The 25,197-nt window shown below is 43.8% G+C and overlaps 1 protein-coding gene across 2 annotated transcripts in view; it reads right to left on the bottom strand.

The window, feature by feature from the left end:
• Nucleotides 1-2,593: 2,593 nt before the first annotated feature.
• PAWR (pro-apoptotic WT1 regulator) overlaps nucleotides 2,594-25,197 on the bottom strand; it is a 441,530-nt gene continuing 418,926 nt past the window's right edge. For both annotated transcript variants that reach the window (XM_078674246.1, XM_078674244.1), the window contains one exon: nucleotides 2,594-4,071. In XM_078674246.1, coding sequence (XP_078530372.1) covers nucleotides 3,985-4,071 — 87 coding nt within the window. In that variant the 3' untranslated portion in view covers nucleotides 2,594-3,984. The remainder of the gene's footprint in view (nucleotides 4,072-25,197) is intronic.

The following is a 25,197-nucleotide window of genomic DNA, read 5'->3' as shown; positions in this document are numbered from 1 at the left end:
GTTCCTTACTAGGTCGTATGTTCGGAGAAGAACACCTTGGACATCCTAACCTTTATTCTCTTTTTAAACAGTGTCTGAATATTTACCATATGAAACCCGGCAACTAAGAGGAAGGATTACTACTCATACTGAATATCTCCTCAGATATTTCAAGGTAGGGAACTTTGTATTACTTTTTCCAGCTAGGTAACCCATCAAACTAACTTCATCACTCTATACAGAACCATCTAGTTGTTTAGTGATGACCGTCCGGGAAAACTACGATTCTGGTCCTTAGGTGCACATGAGCCATCCTCCTTCATAAAAAATCTATTTTCGAACAAAATGGCTTACATGAGCCACCATCCTTGATAAAAAACTAATTTGCGAACACATTTTTACCACCTCTGATCTAGTGAGAGACCCTCGACCTGGGAATGTTTTATTCATCTGTGAATGTTGGAACTGTGGGTATATAAATTCTCAATATCCCTCTTGTTTCTAACTCAAAATCAGGTTCTTCCTTTTGGCCGATAAGAAATCCCTATATATCTAAGTGAGAGAACAGGGTCCCTGTGAACCTTCGTGTCACCTGAAAGTTTTCCAAACTCCAGGTAACAATGGAACTCTATTGTAGATACACCGGAACAGCAATATCTTGATGGTATGCTCTTGAATAATTATGCTGTAATGAATGATTGATTGTTTGAAGTGTAGAGCTATGATTTCTTTGTCTTCACCCAGGCCTTAAAAAATGTGTTTGGCCATAACTCTCCGATTGTGGGGAGACACATCCTGGGAGCCTCTATATAATTTCAGAGTCTTAATAATATTTAAAGTCTACAATATATATCCTAATACCATAAGGAATCTCTATTGTTAATAATCATGTAGACCACAAAAAATGAAACCATTCAACTGTCTAATATCAGGAAATGTTTTTATTTTCAGCTTGTTTGTTCCCCTCCATGGCGGTACCTGCTTGCCCTGACGAAGGTGTCTTACACCGAAACGCGCGACGGCGCTTTCTCTAAGAACGGCAGTATTTGAGTCCCTCGGACAACATTTATCATCCAATCTGCCTTCTTATTTTTACGCCCCTGTCCATACAACCATTATCTCACCCCTTAGTTGCAGGCATTGCCAGCTATTCCCGGATTGTTTGAGTGTATGCTAGATTGAATGATCCCCTAAAAGTATGAATGCTTGAGTTGTTAGGATTGCCCTGGAGTGTTTGGAACCTTGAATAGTATGAATATATCCTTGTTGCTATGTTATTTGAAAAAACACATTGACCCCATCCTTTGAATCCCTTGTGTGTATTTATTTGAATGTATTTTTAGAAATGTCCTATTGTATAAAGACCAATAAATATATATTTTCTATTAAAATGATTGATTGATTCATATATATCTGATGGCTCTGATGTATTGTTGAGACTGCTCCCCCTACAAGTTGCAAGGATCCTTTAGAGGACCTCAAGTATCTATTTCTGGCAGGGTGTCGTTCCTTCTATTTACAGAGGTCTGGGTCAGTATCAGCAAGAGGATAAACATCCTAATTCTCCCTTGAGGATGCGTGTCTTATGTCGGGTCATTTGGTCATCGGAGGACCATGGACTATTCCCTCCCCCCTTTCCCCCCAAGAGGGAAGGGGACCCTTAGGTCCCTAGGCAGTGGTGGGAGTGGTGGTCTAGTAGGGAGTGGTACAGGATGGCAGAGGAGGAGGAGACAATTGAGGAGTAAGCGGAGGAGGTTATTAAAGGAGTTTAAAGATTTTATCAAGGCTCCCAGATTTTTGAGGCACCAGTTATGAGTGCAGATTTAAGGATTCTTCTAAAGTCAGTTTCTGTCTTTGTGGCCAAAGCGACATACAGTAGAAGGGCGAGGCTTTGAGGAGAACTTAGGCCCGAAGGTTGTATGGGCGTCGGGTACAATTCCTCTGTTTGGTGCCAACCAAGTCCTTGTGGCTGTGGCGGATGGGCGGCCTCATAACTGGCCTGCAAGCTCGAGGATCTAGCCTCCTTGAAGTGAGAGTGATGTCGAGGGGCGATCAGTGAGAAGTTAGTACTCACTGCCACAGACTTAAACACCAGATGCTGCCCAGGCAGTGGCTCGCACATCTCTGCGTCGGAGCAGGAACTCTCCTCTGACAGCTCCTCTACCTTGGCGCCAGAAGCCTCTGGCTGCTACTGGCCCTCAGTGTCCCAGTCCCCAAAGAGATCAGGAGTGTTGTCTTCTTGGCGGTGCATTATTGATGCAGAGGTGATATGATGGGCTTTGTGGTTTTTGAGTGTTTTCTTATTTTGAAAAAGGCAAAGTATGACAAACAGGAGGCTTCTTGGAGGCGGGGGGATAAGCAGAGGTTACAGACTTGGTGAAGGTCTGCCCTCCAATATTTAGCACAACACTTCGGGCAGAAATGGAACAGAGTTCTTTCCATAATGGAACATTCTTGTGAACGGAAGAGATTTCTGGAGACAGAACTTTGTATTTAACTTTCCTTGTTAGTGGAACATAAATCGCACTATTAAAAAACGTACAAATCTAGCTCATTGTACCTTTAGAAAATGTATATCTTAGTCTACTCACAAATATACACATACCAAGACACATTTAGTTTCTGCAAAATATTAAAGCACCAGGCTTTATTAATTTCTCAATACAGAAAATCAAATTTAGGACAGTCTATTTGCATTTTCACCATTAGCAAATCAAAGGCTTTTTCTTGTACAAATTGTGCATCTTATCTAAAGCATAGTAAATGTTCGTAAACGTCAGAATATGTACACTGCTAATAGTTTTCTCTGGACCAAAGCTACACAGTAAATGACTATTCTAAGTTGTAGAAAATGTATAGGAAATAAAGTCAATTTAAAAATTTTCTTTACAGGAAGAAAACACCATAAAAGTATTTGTTTGCTGCGCTATCATTGCAACTGGTTTATCTTCAAAAAAGTTCAATATTCTACTGGAAGAAATTTGCATTATCAGGTATTTGAACACTTTATAGCCCCAAAAGAACAAAGTGTGAATCCATGTAAACAATGCTTAGTCCTATCGCTTATATTTCAGTAATGTAAATGCAATAAACATTCTTGTTTATGTAATATACACTCTAACATGTGGAAGAAAACTCATCCGTAACTATTAAACCAGCAACATTGATTTAAATGGAATGAAATTACATCTTTGCCCCATGGAATGCAGATATGTTTAAATCAATAAAACGTCAGTAACACTTTTGTATTAATATATACGTATAGAATGATTCAAAGTTCATGAAACCAATTGCCCTTGCAGTGCCTTTCAAGGAGTATACACTTAATAGTTTGCACTCTATATTTGGTCTCCATTCTAAATCACAAGTGTTTCCGTATGTTGGTTGCATTGGTCCGTTTGTTCTGCAATGGGTTTTTTCAGATGCAATTAGTACTTCAAAATCTCTCAGTATACCTTAAGAGGCTAATTTACGTCCAAATTGAAAAGAGCTGAATGCAGTAACATGTATGTGTGCCACAGTGTCACTGCTTTCCTCCGATGCCTAGGATAAGGCAGATAAGTGCATAACTGACAGACTATTCAACACGATCAAGGGAGTCTTTTCTTAGAGACTACAAAGAAATTCACAAAAGAGATCAAAATGTGCGATCAGCATATTTTGGGGGACAATTCTCTCAATTCCAGTTTGTGGCAATGCTGTTTCAAGATGATCATTTGGATGATTATGTTTATTGAGATCCAAAACCAAAAGAATCGATTTTTGAATAAGGCAAATACAAAGGAACTGAGAGAAAACATTCCGTAGTGGTTGACGCTATTTCTTTTATGGTAAAAATGAAGCACTCCAAAAATCAATGTCCATTCTGATGCCTGGTAATAAATATAAAAAGGAAATTATTGCTACACAACCTTCTGACGACTCTGAAGTATTATTGTTTGCCTCAACCCAAGATTAATCAGTAGTGTTTCAGCTGTAAGTGTCCCCACAGGGGCTTTCAATCTTCTATCTTGTCAGCTGCCCAACGACTTTCAAAAGGGTTTTATTTTCCTGTTTAAGTTGTTCATTTTCATCTTCTATGTCATCCAGGTCCTTCAAAAGAAAACAAAACCATATTTAAATGCACATTTACTTTGAAAAGAACATTTTCATTTAAATAATTTAGAACTAGGTTAGTGAGAAGACGTGCTTGGCGATGACAAAGATATTACACATCACGGCATCACACACAAGTATGAAATTACCAGGCTATTTTAGCAAATAATGCATTGAAAAAGAGTGTGGTATGGAATGCCTCCTCTTGTGTAAGGTGTTGCGAGTGGTTAGACACTTTGAAAAGTGCACAGGGATACTTTACCCGGTACTCCAGCCACGCAAGGATCAGTGGCAAACCAAGAATCTCCTTATGCATCCGTGCAACACACATTGGTGGCGTAGGTTAAGATCGAGGCTTACAATTATAGACATGCTACAGAGTGCAATGATCAACTATTAGGAAAGATTACAACTTGAATGATAAAAACATTAAAGTCCTTTACCAGGCTCATAAAAACGTGCATAATTATTAGCTGAATGCCACAAAAACATGAGAAAAGGGACAACAAAGGAAGTTAACCATTTTCATTTGGTCAACGTAGCCACCTTTATGATAAACATCCATGGCAATCTTGTAGCGAAAACAGAAAAAAACCAAAAATATTTGTGTCTTTCTAGCAGGACTGGTGAAAAATGCAGGACTGCTTACAGCACTGACAGATGGACAACAGATGGGGTTTTGCTTACTGTAAAGCTGGCTGCAGGCTTTAACATCTTAATGAAGTTCGTAGGAAAGTAGGATCTACTTCTATGGTTACCCCCACTTTTTGCCTGGTGCTAAGCTGTATTTTAACTAGCCTGAATGGGATCCTGCTAATCAGGTATCCCAGTCTATCTGCTTTCTGCCTAAATTGTTGTGTTGAGTACTTAGGTACACTCCAGATTGAAACTGGGGTACCCTTCTCAGTCCCTAGTATATGGTACTAAGGTACCCCAAAGGTCTCCCATGGGCTGAAGCATGCATTATGCCACCCATAGGAGACCATGTAAAATGGATTTACAAGCCTGCCATGGCACTGCACTTAAAACCTATAACTCACCCCTATAGCAGGCCTTTGCAATCCTGAAGGCAGGGTGCTTGGTTCTAAGTGAGAGGGTGCCCCTGCATGAGCAGGACACACCTGCAGCCTTTGGAGTCCATTCTCCTGGGTTGTCAGTGAAGCAGCCATATACTATATAGAGGGGCACCACGTAATTAGGCAATGATCATCTAAAAAACGGCTGCAACGAATCCTATCATGTTTGGTATCAAACATGTTGGAATCACACCATAAACAGTGTGGAAGGTATGATTCCAAGCACTGGAAGAGCCCTTTGTTAGGCTCTCAGTGTTCCCGGTACCAGTCTTCTAGACCCGGACAGCACAAAATGGTTGCTGCCAACAAAAGACACATTTATGCCCTCCTGCTGCTGGTCAAAGATCAAGCAGAGGAAGGTGGAACAATAGACATCCTGTCACAAGGAGGTGTGACCACCTCCAAGACCGGGTGGGTGCGCAAGTGAGTCTGCATGAGGGGCACACTTGGTGTCCCTGTGCATAGTTCAGTTCAAACCAGTTCTGGGAGCCGTTGGACAAAGGACATGGGAGTAACTTCCCCCTGACCAGACCCTCCCCTTGGAGGTTCCCCTGAATCTTCCGAACGCTTTCCCTAGGGTTCTTAAGGGCTTACCTGGGTGTAGGTCCCTAGATTCGTTGTGGGATAAAATTCAGATCAGACACCACTGCACTTCTTACGTCTGGGCACGCTGGACTTCGTTTGGGCCCGACTATGTCTCCCTTCCAGTCTGCTGCATCATCTGTGCCTGTGCAACACACAGGAATCTTCCAAGGCCTGTGAAACATTAAAGACAACTGAAGGAATTCCCTTGGAGTGAAGGAGTTACTCCCCTGCATTTGCAGGCACTGCAACTAAGTTGGCTTGTCTGCAGATCCTGAGCTCCTCCAGATCCCTGGGCTCTGCAACACAGTTGGTGGTTTTACATAGCTCCAGAAGCCTGCTCTACCCTCTCAACCAAGTTTGAGGCCAGTATCCTTCATGGGGGTTGCACTAACCGAACCCCTGTGCACCGCGTCTAACTTTGCAAGAAGATCTTCGGGCTCAAAGTAGCCCCAACCTTGAGCCCCTCAAGTGACCAGAATCTTCAGCTACACAGCATCATGTGCATCGTGGCCTGCATCTTTTGGAGAGCAACTGGAGGTCCTCTCGCAACTCCAGTGCCTCTGGCCTGTGGGTCCACTTGAGGATCACACTTGTTACATTTGGGCTCCCCTGATAGCGCGGGGGCCTGCCCTGACTCCCCTGCATTTAGCGAGTCCCCTGAACCTTGCTGGTCCCAACGTTGCTCCTTCTTTGATTCCTGTGTGGCTTGCCTTTGCAAAGGCTTGTTGGTGCTCCTGCCAGACACTGACTCTATAGCTCTCGACATCCTTCATGCGACAGCTCGTACCCGGGTCTTGGTCTTCCTCAGCATCGCCTGGTCCTCACAGTAGGCCTAGGAGGTAAATTCCGTTTCACTCGCTGAATTTGCGGAATTTGGGTAATTTCGCGTTCTGCGGAGAACGCGAAATTGCCCAAAATTCTGCGTTCCGCAATTTCGCAAAATTGTTTGCATGTTCGCATTCTCAAAATGCGTGTTCGTGAGATATTTCCCCCCCCGAGCACGCAAACAGCAATTGCGAACAGGAAAAAAGCATCGCGAACAAGCAATTCCGCCTGTTCGCGGAATTTCTGCTTGTTCGTGGACCTTTTTTACCGTTTCGCGGAGATTTGCCTAACGCGATTACGCAAATTCCGCCCACCCCTACCTCACAGCTGCAGAGTCAAGGTCATCGTTATCTCCCCTGAAGCACCCGACATCCGAGGGCATTTGTCTTCCAAGTCTCCTGGTCACTCCTGAGTGGCATAGACTTTGTCCCCTCTGCTTTCATTTACTCCTCTTCAAGTATCCACGTTTGGATTCCCACGGACACGTACTCCTCTTCCAGCAGCTGCACTTTCCTGAAGTCCTAAGGTTGGTGTATTCATTTACCAGCTTATCTTCACAATTATTTTTGTGTGGATTCAAAAGAGATTACTGGTGCAAGTGAGAATCACTAATCTGCTCTGTCTTACAAGCTACAACAATGTGTTGCCATTTTTTATTGGTGGTCTGCTAATTCCCTAGTTTCATTGCAAAACCGTAAGTTCACTGACATTACTCATTCCATAAGATATCCAGTACTTCTTTTCCCTGTAGTGAGGCATACACAGTGTGTCAAAGGATTTGATTAGGGGTTACTAAGATCACATATTACACTTTCTGTGATGTCTACATCAAAGGCAGAGTGATCAGTCAGCGGAAGGGGGGACTCAATGAATTTCAAGGTGGCAGTCTCTTGTTGGTTCCCCTCAGACCAAGGGGCCCACATTTTGGTCAGCCTCACTTGCATAACCATTTCTGTGAAGCACCTTAGCCCTGGAGTGACCAGGTTTCCTACAGATTGTCCTTTCCAGCCACAGTCTTACGGAATGTAGGTTTAGGAGTAAACGGATTACATTAACATTCTTAACTTGTTCATACAATGTAAATTTGGAAATGGATGTCCGTGATATGCATTCACATGCAGGGATTTTAAATTAACACGGCATAACTTCAAAAATTGTCAAACTGGGAATGCCATCAGTCGGAACTGAAAATATGCTATCAATCCTTTATATAAGATTTAATTCCAGAAAAATAAGCAAGTACATTAGTCACTATATTTTGAAACGCCCAACACAATTGAGTGCAGAGGCAAATGTAAGGTAATGTAATAACTTTTCTCCCTTGAATTACTTTAGAAACTAGGAGTGCTTAGCAAAGGCCGGTATCCATCTGCACACGGGTAGTTTCATGCGCACATCTGAAATATTTACAGATGTGCACAATAGTTTTTTAATTAATACAATATACATTAAACAAGCATTGGTATAGCCAATAGGTCTTGCCTTTGGGACCTTATAAGTGTTTAGTTATCCAGCACAATATCCTTGGTGCAACAACATCAACTGTTGCATGGCTAAGCACTTTGTAAGGTCCCAAAGGTGAGATCTATTGGCTATGCCAGGGCTTGTTTTTAGCTTATCATGGCTTCATCGCTAGCTGGTCTAGCATGAACATAATCTTGTAGACTGTTAGAGTGGATTAACAGCCCCTGTTAAAGACTTTTGAAGCACTTACTCACTGAGCCTTTACTACTTGGTATAAACAATTAATATGTGTTTCGGATGTATATTAATTTGATTTTTCTACCGGACTATACTGCATGACTAACTGAAAACTCATTATTTTTATCATGTACAGTACAGGTCTTGGTGACCTTGTTTCCATTTTATGATTATGCGCCTTCTGGGTACCGCCAGTTGAGAAAAATATGGTACTCCTCTTGGTCTTATTGTCATATGCAAGCATAAGAACTCATCAATGGTGTGCGTAGGCAAGCGGGTGGTACAATTAACATAATCATGCAGTACAACACACTGGTGTGGTGTTATCCGTGTCCTACAAGGGTGTGCTTGTTGGTCTGTATTCATACCTCGTTCTATTTATTTAAATATACTGACAGCAAATGTATGTTCTCTCAACACAGGGGGTACACTGCATTTGGTAGTTGCCACTTAGACTTGCCCACTTGCTTGAAGTGTTAGCACCCCCACCCCTACAGGAAGTTCAGTTCTGGTTGGCCCATGGTGGCGCTTTTGTCTTATTTACAGATGCGCACAATAGTTTTTTTTATTAATACAATATACATTAAACAAGCATTGGCATAGCCAATAGGTTTCGCCTTTGGGACTTTATAAGTGTTTAGTTATCCAGCACAATATCCTTGGTGCAACAACATCAAGTGCTGCATGGCTAAACACTTATAAAGTCCCAAAGGAGAGACCTATTGGCTATGCCAATGCTTGTTTAAAGGCGGCCTCGAAAAGGGTCTCTATCGGGCTCTGTTTTGTGCCCGGTCACAGGTGGTCCGTTTGTTTCCGGACTGGGGTGATAGCATGCACATTGATGTGTGCGTGCTCACACTGCTCACTTCTCAATAGTGGGGAAGATACGGCGTGGCGTCATGCCAGGTGAGCGTTGTAGGGGAAGGGAAATCCTTCAAAGAAAGTCATTTTCTCTCCGGATTTCCCTTTTCTTTTTGAAACTCAGGAGCAGCAAAATTGTCGTGGTGTCACTAGGGCTGTAAGCGGAAGCTTTTTCAATATTATATTCAAGCCATGGTTGCCACTTATTTATCTTATGCAACTAACAACCATTGACAAAGCCAATAGATCAGACTTGTTGTAGGTATGATGTTACTTGTATTATATATCAGGATGCAATGACAGAAACAGCAAATACAAGTCGGGCGGCAGGCGGCACACTATGCTCAGCACAGATTTTTAGATTAAGTGTTTTTAAGCCACGCCCTTAATTACATTGGGTACGCCCCTTTGAGACACCCTCTAGTTTTTTATCCCGCTTAAAGCCCTGGTGCGAACTTAATTGAGATTTGAACCAAGCTGTCTTTTGTTTACTCAGCAAGCATCAAGACAATGCTGGCTTTTGCTAGATCGGTACAAAAGGGGGTGGTGATGGACGGAGCATCTGAACCAATCAAACACTCACACCCAGTCAAAAGATTTGGGTTTGATCCATCACCGTTCTTTAGCCCACTCTGCCACCCCAGTTCAGACATGGCTATATGCAAATCAGTCTGACCCTGTGCCTCATGGGAACAGTCCAGCCCGAACTGCCAAGCCATGCCTTCCCTGGACCGGAAACAAGCTTCCGAGGACCGGTTTCTGGCATTACAGCCGTCTTCAGCCCGGCTTGCTTGAATCCAGTGGCAAAGTGAGCAAGGGACTCACGTCTGAGCATACCCTGCCACACTTATGGCGGCCAAAGCTGTACTTTTGACTGGGTGTGAGTGTTTGATTGGCTCAGATGCTCCGTCCATCACCACCCCCTTTTGTACCGCTTTGGCCACTATGGGTGTGGCTGGGTGTGAGTGTTTGATTGGTTCAGATGCTCCGTCCATCACCACCCCCTTTTGTACGGCTTTTGCTAGATGTCAGGAAGCAGACTATGATGGCACCACTCTGCGACAGTGTAATATGCTTCCCGCATCTAATTTTTATGGTGGAACCGTTTTTAAAATGGAGCATATGCGATAGTGGGGGAAGGTGATTGGAAACATTGTGGCTAGCATACACCAAATGTTCTGGTTATTGTGTTTTTAATAACTAGCGCAGTCACCCCTTGGGTTGGCAATGGGCTATAAAAAGCATACTAATAAAACAGGAAATGCATTTCCAAGGACGCTGGCCACTTTGAGTGCACTGCTCAAGTCACTCCTCGTCTCTGCTCTACCCTCATGGGCTTCCTACCACCTGCCCCTTTGCTGAACTCGTATTATGAATTTGCAACCTTAAAAAACGACATCAAAAAGAGTTTAAAAGTAGTGTGGCAAAGCTTGAGTGGATTAGCAAAACATGGCTTACCCGTGATTCATTGTCAAACTCAATCAAGCGTGTAAAACATGCTTGTGAGAGTCATGCATTCATCCAGAGGACAACACGCCTACATCGTACCTTCCTAGGCACATGTCTCCAAGGACACAGACTCTAGTATTAAATGGCAGCACGCAAAGTAGGAAATTAAATACGCTGCAAGAACTCCCCCCACAACAAAACAGATGCCAGCATCCAGGCAAACACACACATCCCTCCGCAATTACTTGATAAATTACTGATTAACACACCACCATCCGCCTAGCCAGCCAGTTAGGATTAATCTGCAATCAATATTTGTGTATCTATGAACTAAACGCACAGACTTCCCTCAGTGTTGGACACTTAACACCCAGCTCTAAAGCTTCATTACGCTGCAGTGAAACCCGAAAAGGACAGAATCCGCCCCACCGGCTAGCTACCAGGCCAGGAGACGTTACCAATACTACTGCCGTAAGATGAATGAAGGCGGCAGCCAGGCAGCGGTTCACAGTTCCCCCAGACATTGAGCCGTGTTCAAATGAAAAAATTATTTTAAACTTTCTTCCAAAAACTTAAATATCGAGTCTGAACTGAAAAATATTAAGAACAAACGAGTTGATGCAGCACTGAGTGCACAACTAAAGCGCACGGCCAGAACCAAGGGAATGGGAACAGGACAACAGGAAGGGGGCTCGGGATGGAGAACACGGCCAACGGGAGGGGCGGGAACAAACGGAATGAGAACACAGGCAACAGGAAGGGGGCGGGAGGAAGGAGAATACCGCCAACGGGAGGGGGGTGGGAACAGGAAACTAATGTGATGAAGCTTCTGATAAGAAGCTTGGTTGCCATTAATAACAGTAAGCTATTGGCACAAGATGGCGGTGGACTGTCCTTACATGCACGCGCATGCTGTTAGGTTTGGACAAATGGCGAGAGCAGCCATCTTTGTCCATCCCTACGTGTGCATGTAAAGCTTTGAGAGAATCAATTGCAAAAGCTCCTCTCCAGCTTGCGCTGGTTTTGCCAGACGAGACCTAAAAAGACTAATACCTGCGTCCCAAGTATTACTCTAGCATATTGTGGGGCTTGAACAGTCTGAATTGGCACACTTGCAAGAGTTTAGTAGTTGTGTTGATACCGTCATTGGCAGCGATGTCAGGGGCAACGGGTGGTGCAAGCTGCAGTGACTTCCTGACACTTATTTTTTGTTTTTGAGCAAATTAAGCACTGGCTGCGGGGCCACCAAATGCTCTGTGTAGCACTGCCTCCCCCTGTTCCCCCAGGCAATACTCTTACCCGTAGCATGCTCTTTATCTCACTAGATTATATCTATACATTTATATTCATTTGAATCCAATGCAGCAACGTATTTTATTTAGATTTGCAAAAGTTTCATATCCGTACATTACAATGTAAAGCTATTGCTAAATATTAGGTGAAATTCATTCATGAGAATCTGAACATGATGAACAAGAAGTACTTAATTGCTCAATTCAAGACCAAAGAGAGGGATAAACAAAGTGCTGTGGTTTGTTGGGAATATAAACGTTTACATATGCTTCCAATCGTACAATGATATTAGGCTACGGGACAGAGTAAGGAGAAACAATGCCATCAGCTCGATTTACTTGTTTAAGGCTATAGTGATAGGTTATAGGTGCACCCATGCAGAAGGCAAGTCGACCAGTCCAATGAAAATCCGTTTTACAAACAGGGGAGAAGTTTAATTATGTAAGACCTCGCCGGAATCACCTGAAAGCCAGTGCCTCATGCCCATGCGTTAACCATAACAGCAGTTGTGACAGCCAGATGCCTATCGTGGTCAAGAGCTAGCGGGTGCAAGTGGTAGGCAGGTGATTTGTTTCTTGAACGTGCAAGACGCCTACTCCTGCAAAGCACTCTCTCCCTCTCTCTCAGGAAATCGAGGGCTTCTCCAAAACAAACCTACGGAAGCAGCGCACGAGGGTTACCGCCGTCACCGGTAGGAGGACGTGGAGTCCTGGAAAGATTCCCTCTTACATGTAGAGGAGGATACAGACCAGGGCTCCGAGGCCGTGTGTGGCTATGTGGAGGACCACAGTCTGGACCTGCAGATACGGGTGATCACACCCTGGCTGCTACTGGGTGAGTCATTACTGTATGTGACATAATTTGGATGGTGTCACACGCCCCCTGTATATATATATTTTATTGAAACATTTTTATTGAGTTTCATCAACAACAAGCAAACATGAACATTGGCAATTTTTACAGTGTTTACATCATGATACCGTGGGAAGCATACATTCGTACAAGTTCTTAGACATACTGACTGTACCAGAGGTAGCAAAACACTTCTTTAGCCTGAACCGTGGCTCATGTTCGGCACCCTCTGTTATATTTTTTAGTTAATTCGACTCATTCATCCTCACCCTCTTCATCCGAACTGGAGATGTCATCTTCAGGTAGTGGGTCACACAAATCTCCCCTATATATATTCCAAGGCATCCAAATCTTATTCCATTTACGTGGACTAGCCCTAATCGTATACACTGCTCTCTCTGTTATCATCAGCATATTCATATTCCTACACCAGTGCGCCAGTGTAGGTGTATCTGCCGCCCCCCATTTCTGTACAATATCCCTCTTAGCAACCGTAATGCCTAATGTGCACCAGGTTTGCCCGTGCCGTGAGAGATCATTAGGATCCCATACATTCAGAAGACATTTACGAGGTTCTGGTGGAATAGAGACCTCTAGGGTTTGTGAAATCGTGCGCATCACCTGTCTCCAATACTCTGCTATATTTGGGCATTCCCATATGGTGAGTATAAATGTACCTTCCTCCCCACACCCGCGGAGGCAGTAAGGATGCTGTGCCCTGTGGATCTTGTGTAAGGTGGCTCTAGTGTAGTAAATCCGGTGCAGAATTTTGGGCTGTACTAGACGAAACCTAGCCGAAATTCCCACCTCCTTCGGGGATGCCAGTGCCTCATTCCATTCTGAATCGCCCATGTCTCCCACTTCGTCTACCCATCTCTCCCGCAGTTTGGACGTGGGGTCAGGCAAATTGTTGATCAATTTACGATATGTGAGTGATGTGGCACTGTGTTGCATATAATTTGTAAGTAGCCGATCCTCCAGCGGGGAGGCTTCAGGCATCTCGGTGCCTGCTGGTATGGCCGCCAACAATGCGTGTTTAACCTGTACATATCTATAGTTGGGCCTAGGCCATACTGTTGCTGGAGTTGGGGAATGGAATCACTGCTCCATTGTTCCACAAGTCTCCCACTGTCGATATACCGATGTTGTCCCATTGGGTAAAGCCCTTGCTACGTCTTAGATGACCCAGTGCTTTAGCGTCCCACAACGGGGTGATCACTCCTTTCCATTTGAGCTTCGCCTGCGACGCGTACCATATTGTTACTGAGTGCTGCATGGGTCCCATGAGCTTTGCTGCTAACCCCTTGTGGTACAGCACCGCCAATAAACTATGAGTACCTAACTGCGCCCTATCGGCCCTGTACGCAGGATCATCTTGGGGCGCATGTATCCATTGGTTGATGGTCTTAAGTTGAGTCGCCCAGTAGTATATTTGCAAATTCGGCAGGGCAATTCTCCCCTCATACCAGCTTCTATTCAGTTTGTTATGTGCTATGCGTGCGGGGCGGCCACCCCACAACAGTTTGGCAACCACGGCCGTCACTTGTTGAAAATAGCGCTGCGCCACCGGATATGGTGTGTTCTTAAGCGCATATAGGAATCTCGGCAGTGCCATCATTTTATACAGTGCTGCTCTCCCCAGCAGTGTCAGGGGTAGAGTTGCCCAGTGCTTCACATCGCGCCGCAAGCGGTCCAATGGTGGCTTCAGATTTTTGTCAAAGAACTCTGACGAGTTCCCAGTGATGTGAACGCCAAGATATTTAAAGGAATCCACTGCTACCACCAACTGGCATTCGGAGGTAAGGACCGGTCTCAGCCCTCGTAGCACGTAAATCACCGACTACGCCCAGTTGATTGTGTAGCCCGATGCTTCCCCATGGGTGTCGCATAGAGCAAGAAGCTCCAAAATGCCACGCTCTGGTTCCATGAGGTAAACTAACATGTCATCAGCGTACAGGGAGACACGATCTTCCCAACCCTTTCAATAACGGGGTTCCTTTCAATAACGGGGTTGCTCTAATCAAGGTCGCTAGTGGTTCCAATACCAATGCGAACAACAAAGGGGACAGGGGGCACCCCTGTCGTGTCCCTCTCGCCAGTTGAATCGCGCGAGAGATGTGGCCGTTTGCTGCGACATGCGCCACCGGGTGAGTATATAAGAGTTGTACCCATGCTATAAATTAAGGGCCAAACCCCATACGCGCCAACACAGCGAAGAGATATTGCCACTCCACCATATCGAACGCCATTTTAGCGTCCAATGACAGTATCACCGCCGGCGATGATAGCTGTGAAGCCCGCGCCAATACACCATGGACTCGCCTAAGGTTCATAGCGGTGTTTCTGTTAGGCATAAAGCCCGAATGATCCGGCTGGATCAGCTGCGGGAAATGGGACATCAATCTATTTGCCAAAAATTTCACTAGGATCTTCGCTTCCGCATTCAGGAGCGAAATCGGGCGGTATGAGGTACAGGCAGTCGGTGGTTTTCCGGGTTTCGGAATTGCCACAACTGTCGCAGTACGTTGGTCCAGGGGGAGTTCAGCAATCTCCAAACTTTGCGTGTACATTGTCAGAAGTGGTGCACTGAGCATATCCGACCTTAACTTGTACCATTCAATGGGGATCCCGTTGGGGACTAACGCCTTCCCTGATTGCACCGCACTAAAGGCCAGTTGTATTTCGTCAGCCGTGAGGTCTGCCTCCAGCTCCTCGGCCACCTCCGGTGTTAGCGTCCTGGTCTCTATATGACTGAGGGAGTCCACCGCTACCTCCTGTGTCACCGTTCTATCTGGGGTATATACCTTCCCGAAATATTCTGCTAGAATGTGGACTATATCTTCCGGGCGCGACCACAGTGTCCCATCTGATGCACGGAGCTGTAATATACCCCTGGCGCCCACCCCCTTTTTGTCTAGCCAGCCAGGCTAACATATTCCCTGCCTTTTCCCCCACATCGTATATTCTATGGGTAGTGGCTGTGATATTGTCAACGGTCCATCGTTTCAGATGAGCCTCATAGCCCTGCTGGCATAATTGTAATGTGTGTAGTGATTCCGGCGTGGGATCTGCCATGTGTGCCGCGTTAGCTGCACGCAGCTCCAGTTCTAAATGTGACAATTCTTGCTGTCTGGCTCGTTTGTGTCCCGTGATAGACGTTATGGCTTGTCCTCGCAATACCGTCTTGTATGCTTCCCAGAGGATCGTGGGAGAGGCCACTGACGCCGCGTTTTCTTGAAAGTAGTACTGTGTCGCCTTCGTCAGTTCTTTCCGAATTTTGGGGACCTTGAGATACCCGGGGTATATTGGGTATACGCTTTTTCGTGTCTTTTCCTGACATGAGAGAGTGAGGAGCATCGGGGAGTGGTCAGAGATCCCCCTGGGTTGAATGTCTATACTGTCAATGGTGAGTGACCCATTTCTGAGCATCAGGAAATAGTCGATCCGCGAAAGACTATTGTGTGTTGAGGATTAATAAGTGTATTGCTGCATGGTGGGGTGCGTACATCTCCACACGTCTGTCAGTCCCAGAGCCTCCAGGAATCTGTGGGACCGAGAGGGCCCAGGTGCGTGGGGCCGGGCAAGGAATCTGTCCACTGACTCCTCTGCTGCTGTGTTGAAGTCCCCTCCTATGATAAGGTCCCCTGCTGGCAAATACAAAAGGAACTTTCCTAGTGCAGGTATAGCTACTGACTGGAGTGCTGGCGGTATGTAGACTGACACTATAGTTAACGGCTTGCCTTCCTACTGCCCCTGAACAGCTGTGAAACAACCCTGATCATCTATTTTAGTGTGTAGAGCTATGAAGGGGAATGTCTTCCGCACTAAAATGCCCGTACCCCTGGAGCCCGATGTGAATTCGGAGTGCACTGTCATCTTGTATCCCCGCCTATCTAATGCCTGATGCGCTCTACCTGTGAGATGAGTTTCCTGTAATAGGACCAATGCAGGGCCTAATCTCTTTATGGCCTGTAACACCAGTCCCCTTTTGATTTTGTCCCCTAGGCCTCGCACATTCCACGTAAGGATCTGCAGGGGTGCTACCGGTATTACCCGTGTCTCCCCTCCAGGAGTGTCAGGTGGTGAGTTGTGTGCCATACATAAATCGGTGAGTGTCGTTAAATAGTATCCGGAATATTAGTGTACAGTGCCCGCCCCTTAGTGGCGTTGTCAGTGAGTCTTTCCCTTCGCATCCTGCCTCAATGCTTAATGCCAAAGTAACAAAAACTAGTGCCCCCCTGCCCTCCCCCCTCCCTCCCTGCTTAACGGACATTGAACCGCCCGCCTCCCGAACTTAGCAGAGTGCTCGCCCCGTTTAATCCGATTGTACGTGCTTGCCGGGGTAAAGCCCTGTATAATTTTTAATGATCAGCGTTCATCGGTGTCTTGCAGCGGCTGAACGTGTATCCAATATAGTGAATTTAAGGTGAAGGTTCCAGGTGACCATACAGAATGTCCAGGGTTCTGCATACCATTACTAAATTACAGTGGTAACAGGATTACTTTTGTGATGAATGTGAAATGTTTGAAGGAATTCCACAGTTTATGTGCTACGTCTTTTACTTGTCTAGGTATTTTTGGAAACTTGCATGGAGATACAATTTCAGCGCACAGAAAACTCATGCAACATGACAGCTTTCTTTTACTTAATAGTAACAAGATAAGCGCAAAGCGTGTTGTTGTCGGGCAATAAAAACGCGCTGAAAGTAAAAAAAAAAATGCACATTTGAAAACGCTCAAATAAAAACAAGGAATGCACGTGAGAGAGAGGAGGAGCAGGAGGTGAGCCCAGGAGTGGTGCGTGCGTGTGCGCGCAGTCTGCTAATTTTCAAGCACTGCACTCGTGCTTGTGGCGCGCCCCTGCTCGCTCCCACAAGGTAGATGAGATACATGAGTGTATGCTTGAAAATAAGCAGCGCATGCGCGGTGCGTGGGAGAGACCCTTAAAAAACCTGACGCACGTGTTAGCAAGCCTGGCCTGTTCCAGCACATTTTCGTGATTACTGTAACTGAAAAAGGAGTAAAGGGAACACATGAAAGTTGAGGCAAAACACAAGGCCCTCGTGGAGATCTAAAAATTGAAGCACAAGCAAATTAAGGGGCCAATTTGAAACCATTATCAGAAAAGCATTTTTTAATCTTATGAGACCACGAAGAAGCCAAAGTGCCTTCTAAGCAACCAAAAAAAAAAAAAAAACACAGAATGGGTAGTAAATATACCCATACGAGACAGAGCTGGAAGCCAAACCATCATGGACAGCTGAATCCCAACCTTCACTATACTGCAGAAGTCTTCCTGTTTCTAAAGTATATCCTTCCATTAATGAGAGGTATTATTGGCAAAATAATTACATTCATATGGCCGCCTACCCTAGAGGCAATCTATACCCTCAAAACGAACATTAGAAATAAGACCCTAATCCTCAGCTTAGGCCGATCATTTATTCCACTAAGAAACACAATGATCAAATGAATCAGTTTCCGACTATCCTTGCTGTTCAAAAACCTGGCACTTCATGAAACGGACAGCTGAGCAGGACTAACACACTGCAAAGTGTTCTACACAAGCCTACCAGGGCGTTCAGCAGCAACATGTGCAAAACCAGGCAACAAGACAGGCCCTGAACTGGAAAAAACGCAAACTTATTAAGCCATCCTTCAGACCATTCCATCAGAAGCCAATTGATTGTACTATGCACAAAATGTATTGAAGCAAATGAACTGGCTTCATGAATAAACTAGCTCACCCATACACCTCCACGGGCCAGTTAAGCCACAGGCAGGAAACTGTGTTCAACAATTTTCAGACAACCTGCCTGAGGCTCAAATAGATGAAAGACAAAACCCACTGAGTGACAGGCCTCCGGGTTTGCATTGCCCAGACTCCATTTTCAAGTGAACAACATCTACCTACTTTATAGGAAACTAATAAACATTAAACTGTTTAAACATTCCTACAACTGAGAACAAACACCAAACCTTAGCAGCCAAGCAGCACCAGAAGGTGGGCCTACAGATGAGAATGGCATAAAAAATGTGATTAATGGAATGCTTGAATTATTCTCAGCCACTTGCAATCGCTGAGGGCTGCATTCCAATCCATCATTTGTTGCTCACCATGCCAACTCAGTTTGGACCCAGCCATATGTAAATCAGTCTTGGCCCTGCTGCAATAGCACGAGTGGAGACAAACAAGCTACAACACTTTCAGTGAGCAGGCATTACATTAGAGCAGTAAGCAATGTTAGAACTGAAGAAAAGGTTCAGATTGGAGAAGTCTTTCAATAACATTTTGAGAATAGGAATAATATATATATCTTGACAAACTAGATTCACCACAATTGAAAAGGGACTACACAGCAGAGTGAAGGCTGCATTAAAGAAGAGAAATAATTAACATACAGTATTCAATGTAAATATGGGAGAAGTGTGGGTCCAGATGGTCTCCCATTGGGAATTACAGAAACAATTTGATGATCAACAGGTTCCAAAATGTACTAATATATTTAAAAACTTCACTGGAGAGAGGATCCTCCCTAAACTCTGGACAGATACAATTGTGAGACATATAGGCCCATCACCCTAATGAATTACTATTATATATGTTACTCAGGAATATTAGCGAGTAAGCAAAATATACCTTTATACTTGATGGTATATCTGTACCAAAGAGATTTTAAACACTACAGGCAGCTTAACAAACTTACCCACTGATCAATTGCTTCAATCTAGATATAGCCAACTCTATTCCATTGGCAGTTTATATGCTATATGTAGCTATAGCGTTTCATGGAGTAAACTGGAAATTTTGGGTAACACTAACGTTTTGGCGGCAAAATGATTTAGGTGATATAAAAAAACTATTTTTAAAATTTAAATGTAATTGACAGATTTCGGAAGGTTCGCAGTAGGAGACAAGGTTGCCCACTGTCATCGGGCGTTTTCATTGGTATAAACAGCCTCTAGTTCTGAATCTAACACAACCTAGATGTGATGCATTTTAGCTGCAAAGGGTATAATGGCAAGTTAGTCTTATTTGCTGACATGTGATTGTATATACATCTGATCCCTATAAAAACATATCAAGAATTAATATAATTATTTAGGAGGTTGGCTCTCAGATTATTCAATTAACATCCACAAATCCAAGCTATATGCAATTTCCATGAATTGATCAAATAGTGAAACATCTTGGTAACCAAATCAAAAAAGAAATGAATTGCTCTGCATTAATTTCAAAAAGGCCAACAACCAAGTTGAAAAACTTGTTAAATATTGGCTCCATCTTCTGCTCACAATACATGGAAGAGTAATTTTACTTTTAGCAAAAGGGATTTGGCCAAACTTCTGAGAACTTTGAACACGTTTGTCTGGATCTCAAAGGGTATTCTATTGAACTGGAAAAAATGGAGGTCTCTCTGTCAAGTCAAAAGATCTTTATGCGGATTTAAAAACATCCATAAAAGTACATGTAAATCACAACAGTCATCCAAAAAACACAATAAAACAGTCATTTGAAAAGCTAATAAAAGATGACATAATTAACCATCATTGTGCATTACATAAAATGCAGATATCAGGCAGAAATGGTGATTTCAGAGAGTATGCAAGGCTTATTAAAATGGGATACACGACAATTAAAAACAATACAGAATCAATGGCTATAATATGTGCAAGAGAGCAGCTACTTAGTGCAAATAAGCAGTGTGCAAACTGGGCAAGAAATAGTGCAAAGCATATCAGACCATGTTCAATGATACTCGTGATCGAATAGCAGGTTTAAGAAAGCAACTGACTCTGAAAATTACTTCGTCAGAGCGTAACATTAGTAAATCTCCAAAAGCTAAATTAAAATTCATCAGAGCAGTCTTTCGAAAATATGGGATTAAATAATGTTTAGTGTATTTTACATAAAAGTCACAAAAAAGCGTAAAATGTAAAAGGCTTTGTTTCCCGCCTTGGTTACAGGGACAACTTAGGTTTTCCAAATTTTTGTTAAAGCCTAACGGGAAGCATAATAGATTTTTAATGCTCCCATCCCTGAACCGGAACAGCAGGCTCCTGTTCCATTTGCCCAGCTTTTTACAGATAGCCTTGGGGCATATCATAGGGCCTGTCGCTTGGGACCAAAAGGGATATGTACCTTATAATAGCTGGTTTTGTAAACTCGCTCTTTTCCCTCTCATTGCTATAAAGGTGGTACAAAGCCCTTTTTACTAAGTTCTTGTGCAAGCGGTCGATTGTTTGGGGAGATATAAATAAATGCCCCTGCTCCACACTTGCTAGGCTTTTCTCTACCGCTCTGAGCCATGGTATATAATTGGCCCGCTCACTTTTTAGACAATCAGAGATAATATCACGGGTCAGAGAAGCCGCTGAATTCAACCATATTTTCAGCCAAAACAGGGCAGGTCTAGATCTTCTGAAGTCCTCTGTATATGGGAGATTCAATTCCCGATGGCACACGAAGGTTGGGGCAGAAATAACCCCCAAAACCTTCCTACAAAATCTATTTTCCTCGATCTGTATATTAGTACAGTTCGAGAATCCCAACACCTCAGCACCATAGGTTCCTGTGGGTAAACATTGGGTCTTATAGATTTGTAGCAATGGTATACTAACCTCTGCATATTTAGGTTGACTGAGGGAGGTTATAGAGTTAATAGCTTTGCCCAATTTGTTCCTCCCCTGGGCAACGTGAGGTTGCCATGAACCAGAATCAGAGAACAACAGGCCTAGATATGGAAAAGTGCATGTGCTTTTTAAAACATTATTCCCTGACAAGATTTGCTTAATTTTATGTTTTTTGGGGCCACAACACATTATAAATGATTTATTAAAATTAGTGCAAAGGCCAAGATCTGCCATATACGGGACAAATCCTGATATTAAGGTGCGCAGTGCATTGGGTGTGCGGCCCATAAGGACCGCATCATCCGCATAAAGAAGGGAGGGAAGTGGTCTACCATTTACGTGCGGGACATCACTTGTTAACTTACACACAAAACTACTTAATTCAGGTCTCTCTGAATAAAGAAGGATTAGCACAGCCTGAAAGTCAACCGTACTAGTGGGCAATGCAGATCAAGAATATAAGAAGGCTAGATATGGGATCAATCAATCATAGTAATATGAACCCTTTAATGATGGTTCTCTGAGCATGCTATTGGGAAAAGTTTTATTTCTTCAAACAAGTAGCACATACATTTTTTAAGAAGTTTAGATTAAAGGCCGCTATTTGCATGTATGGTATGATATTAGGTTAGCAACCAGAATTTCTTACTGTAATGACCTAAAGAACCAATTTGATAATCTCCTTTAACTCTTGTGTGTTAAGGTGAAGCATTAAGTGCCTCCATAAAACATGCATGGAGACTGCCATGACAGTCTAAGCCAAGGGGAAGCGGACAATATTTATATTTCTACAAACATCTACCTGGGCCAAGGAAACCAAGCATTAAGATGAGATGGAACCAAGTGCCAAACCAACATGGTACTTACCTTTTGTAACATTAATTCTGGTTGATACTCTATCTAACCGCATATTCCTCACCTTTAGAATTTTCCCAGGTGCCAGTCTGGGATCCGTACATTTTTCTCAGTAACTGCTCATGCACGCCAGAAGGTAAGACCATCAAACTTTGTGGTGACGTCTCTCCCCCTCCAACAGTGGCAACATGGAGCCATATATATGCCACCCATGTACGCATCATCCGTGACACATTGGGAGTATAGTATGGTGTGTGAAATGTAACTTTTAGAGCCATAAAAGTCCCCACCTCAAATCAGGAGGAGGGTGGGTGTTGGAAAATCTATGTTTAGGGATATTGGTGTACCAGTAACAGCTTTAACAAAAGTAACTTGCTCTACCACCCACCATAGATTCCGCACCTTTTCAATAGATACCAAAGCAGTTCCTTCTAAAAGGTGGATAATCTGAGATGTGGTCTTACACTTGGAGGTCCTAAAGGACCAAGCGGGTGAAATAGGCCTCCATGCGGACTGGAGTGTTGAGACCGAAAGAGAACTAACCAAGGCTCTTGTGGCAGCCTTGGTGGAATGGGCCCGAATGCCCTCATAAGGCTTCTTTTTTGGCCGGGGCACAGCATGTATTGAAACTTCACCTGGACAAGGCTCACTTTTGGACTGGTTTTTGCTTCTTAGCTGGCAAAGAAGCTAATAAGTGGTCACCCACCAAGTGCTCTTTCATTCCCTCAATGTAAATGCTTTTGGCTCATTGAAGCCTCTCCTCACCCTTGGAAGGGTGATGTGTAGTGAAAAATGCAGAGAGAGTGATTGACTGTCCCACGTGAAAGACAATACCACTTTGGGCAAAAAGGAAGTTTGAGACCCCAGCATCAATTTATCCAGGAAAAAGGCGGTTTAAAAAGGTTGCATTGATGATGCCTACAAATCAATGACAGCATGCAGAAATATCATCTTGATTGGCAGGAACCTTAAATATCAATATGTATGGGCTCAGAGGGCATTCACATTAAGTATGGAAGGATTAAATTGAGGTCCTACTGAGGCATAATGAAGACTGCAGGCTAGAACATGTGAAACACTTGAAAAACTGGATTGAAACTGACGGCCAGAATATTGAATGTTGATCATAATGAATGTTGAGCAGGCAAACATAAAAACGCTGAATGGGCAGATAAATTACCTTTAACAATGCCCATTGCAAAGCCATGCTGGGCCAGACACAGGACAAATGACACAATATCAAAAATTGGGGCCTGCAGATGGTCAACTTGACAATCCACATCAGGTCATACACTTCACCTAATTACGGGGGAATACATTTGTGGTTAGCTAAGAATAACATCCACTACTACAGCTGGCAAGTCACACCCGAGAAGAAGAAGCAGAGATGCCACGAAGGGTATTTGGGAAAGCATTGAGAGACACCGGGAACATGTACTTTGATGAAAAATGTTTTGTGTGTTAACACTCGTGCCCGTAAGGGGTGGTTTTTCATGTATTGATTTATCTCTTAGGGCTGGAAGATTAAGTGCAGAAACGTACTGGACAATGGTTCCTTAGTAGAAGCGTGTGAGGAAGCTGCATGAAGGTATGTTGTTTAAGAAATAGTGGGCAGGAGTACTGAAGACAATTACACATGGCAGCATTTTGACCAGTTGTTTTTCATAGAAATTTTGTTTGGTTCCATTTCATGATTAGAACATTTCTGGACTGTTTCCTATTTGTGACCATACTTGGTATTTGATCGTATTGGTGCATGGACCAGAAATGGTGTTTCATGACATATTCTTGTGGGTAATCACAGTGGTGTCATACTGCACTATTGTGTTAGTTACTGCAATCACATGTGTTGTACTACAATATGGACAGCCAGCGAGGACATTCACAATAATGTGGACAGAGAGGGTGCAGGACACCCTAGGAATCTGCATGCTGTTTGGTATAGCCTTGACATTGTAGATTTTTGTTGAATACTAATGTACTGTTGATTATTGGGTTTATTCTAATTGTAGAGGCCCCTGAGGAAGGGACCATCCGCCCCGAAATGCATAGGGCAATAAAGAACATTATGGAACTTTTTGAAGAACCATTGCATGGAAACACATGATTTTATAGTAGGTTATGTGTTGATAAAATGTGTTGTAACAAATGTAAGCAGCATGTGTTTGAACACTCTACATTGAGTTATGGATTGCGTTTAATTTAAATCAATGAAAAATTGTGTTTTGTAGCAGTTTTTGAAAAAATCGAAGGTTAGATACTGATGCAGTGCACCCAGGCATTCAGGTACATTATTACTTGACATACATGATTCATATGACACTAGGGAGACTGGCAGCACCCGGGTCCCGTGTAGCACGATACATCTTAGGAAAACTTGTTCTGAGTTTTGAATTGAATACAAAAATACAGAGTGCGCCACCCATCATAATAGTTATTTATAACTTGCTCTGGGACATAAGCAAATCTGATATGAAAAAGGCAGAGAAGGTCGGTCTCTGTTGCTTGCTGACACAGGAGTTCAAAAAATTGGCAAGTATCTATAGTCCTTCTTTATATTACTGCGAAAACGGAGCCATTCAAGTAGATTCATTTTTAGATCGAGCTATTAAATCCCGCAGGGATTAATTAGCTCGACCCTATAGCAGGGGAACAAACTCTCTTGACCAAGCGGATTTCTCTGCGGATTTCTCACAATGCATGTTAACTCTTGAAGCGTGACGCTTCTCCAGCGCGCGCTTGGCCTCGCACACCACAATCAAAGGCTTCTGCTCCCCCTCACTCACACCCCATCCCCATATGGTCCTTCCCTCCCTCCCACTCGCTGGCTCCCCCGCCCCCCCCACCAGGCTCTTGAAGCGCGACGCTTCGCCAGTGTTTCCCTCCCACTCGCTCACTCCCCTTCACCCCCGCCCGGCTTGTAATTGCAGATCGCCTTTCACTGCCGCGCGGCCATACTGTTGGCACTGTGCTCATAAGTGTTTGTGTTTTG

The sequence above is a fragment of the Lissotriton helveticus genome, chromosome 1_1 (genome assembly GCF_964261635.1).
Source record: "Lissotriton helveticus chromosome 1_1, aLisHel1.1, whole genome shotgun sequence".
Taxonomy (NCBI): domain Eukaryota; kingdom Metazoa; phylum Chordata; class Amphibia; order Caudata; family Salamandridae; genus Lissotriton; species Lissotriton helveticus.
Note: the sequence above shows the minus strand (reverse complement) of the source record. Positions and strands in the feature narration are given on the sequence as shown.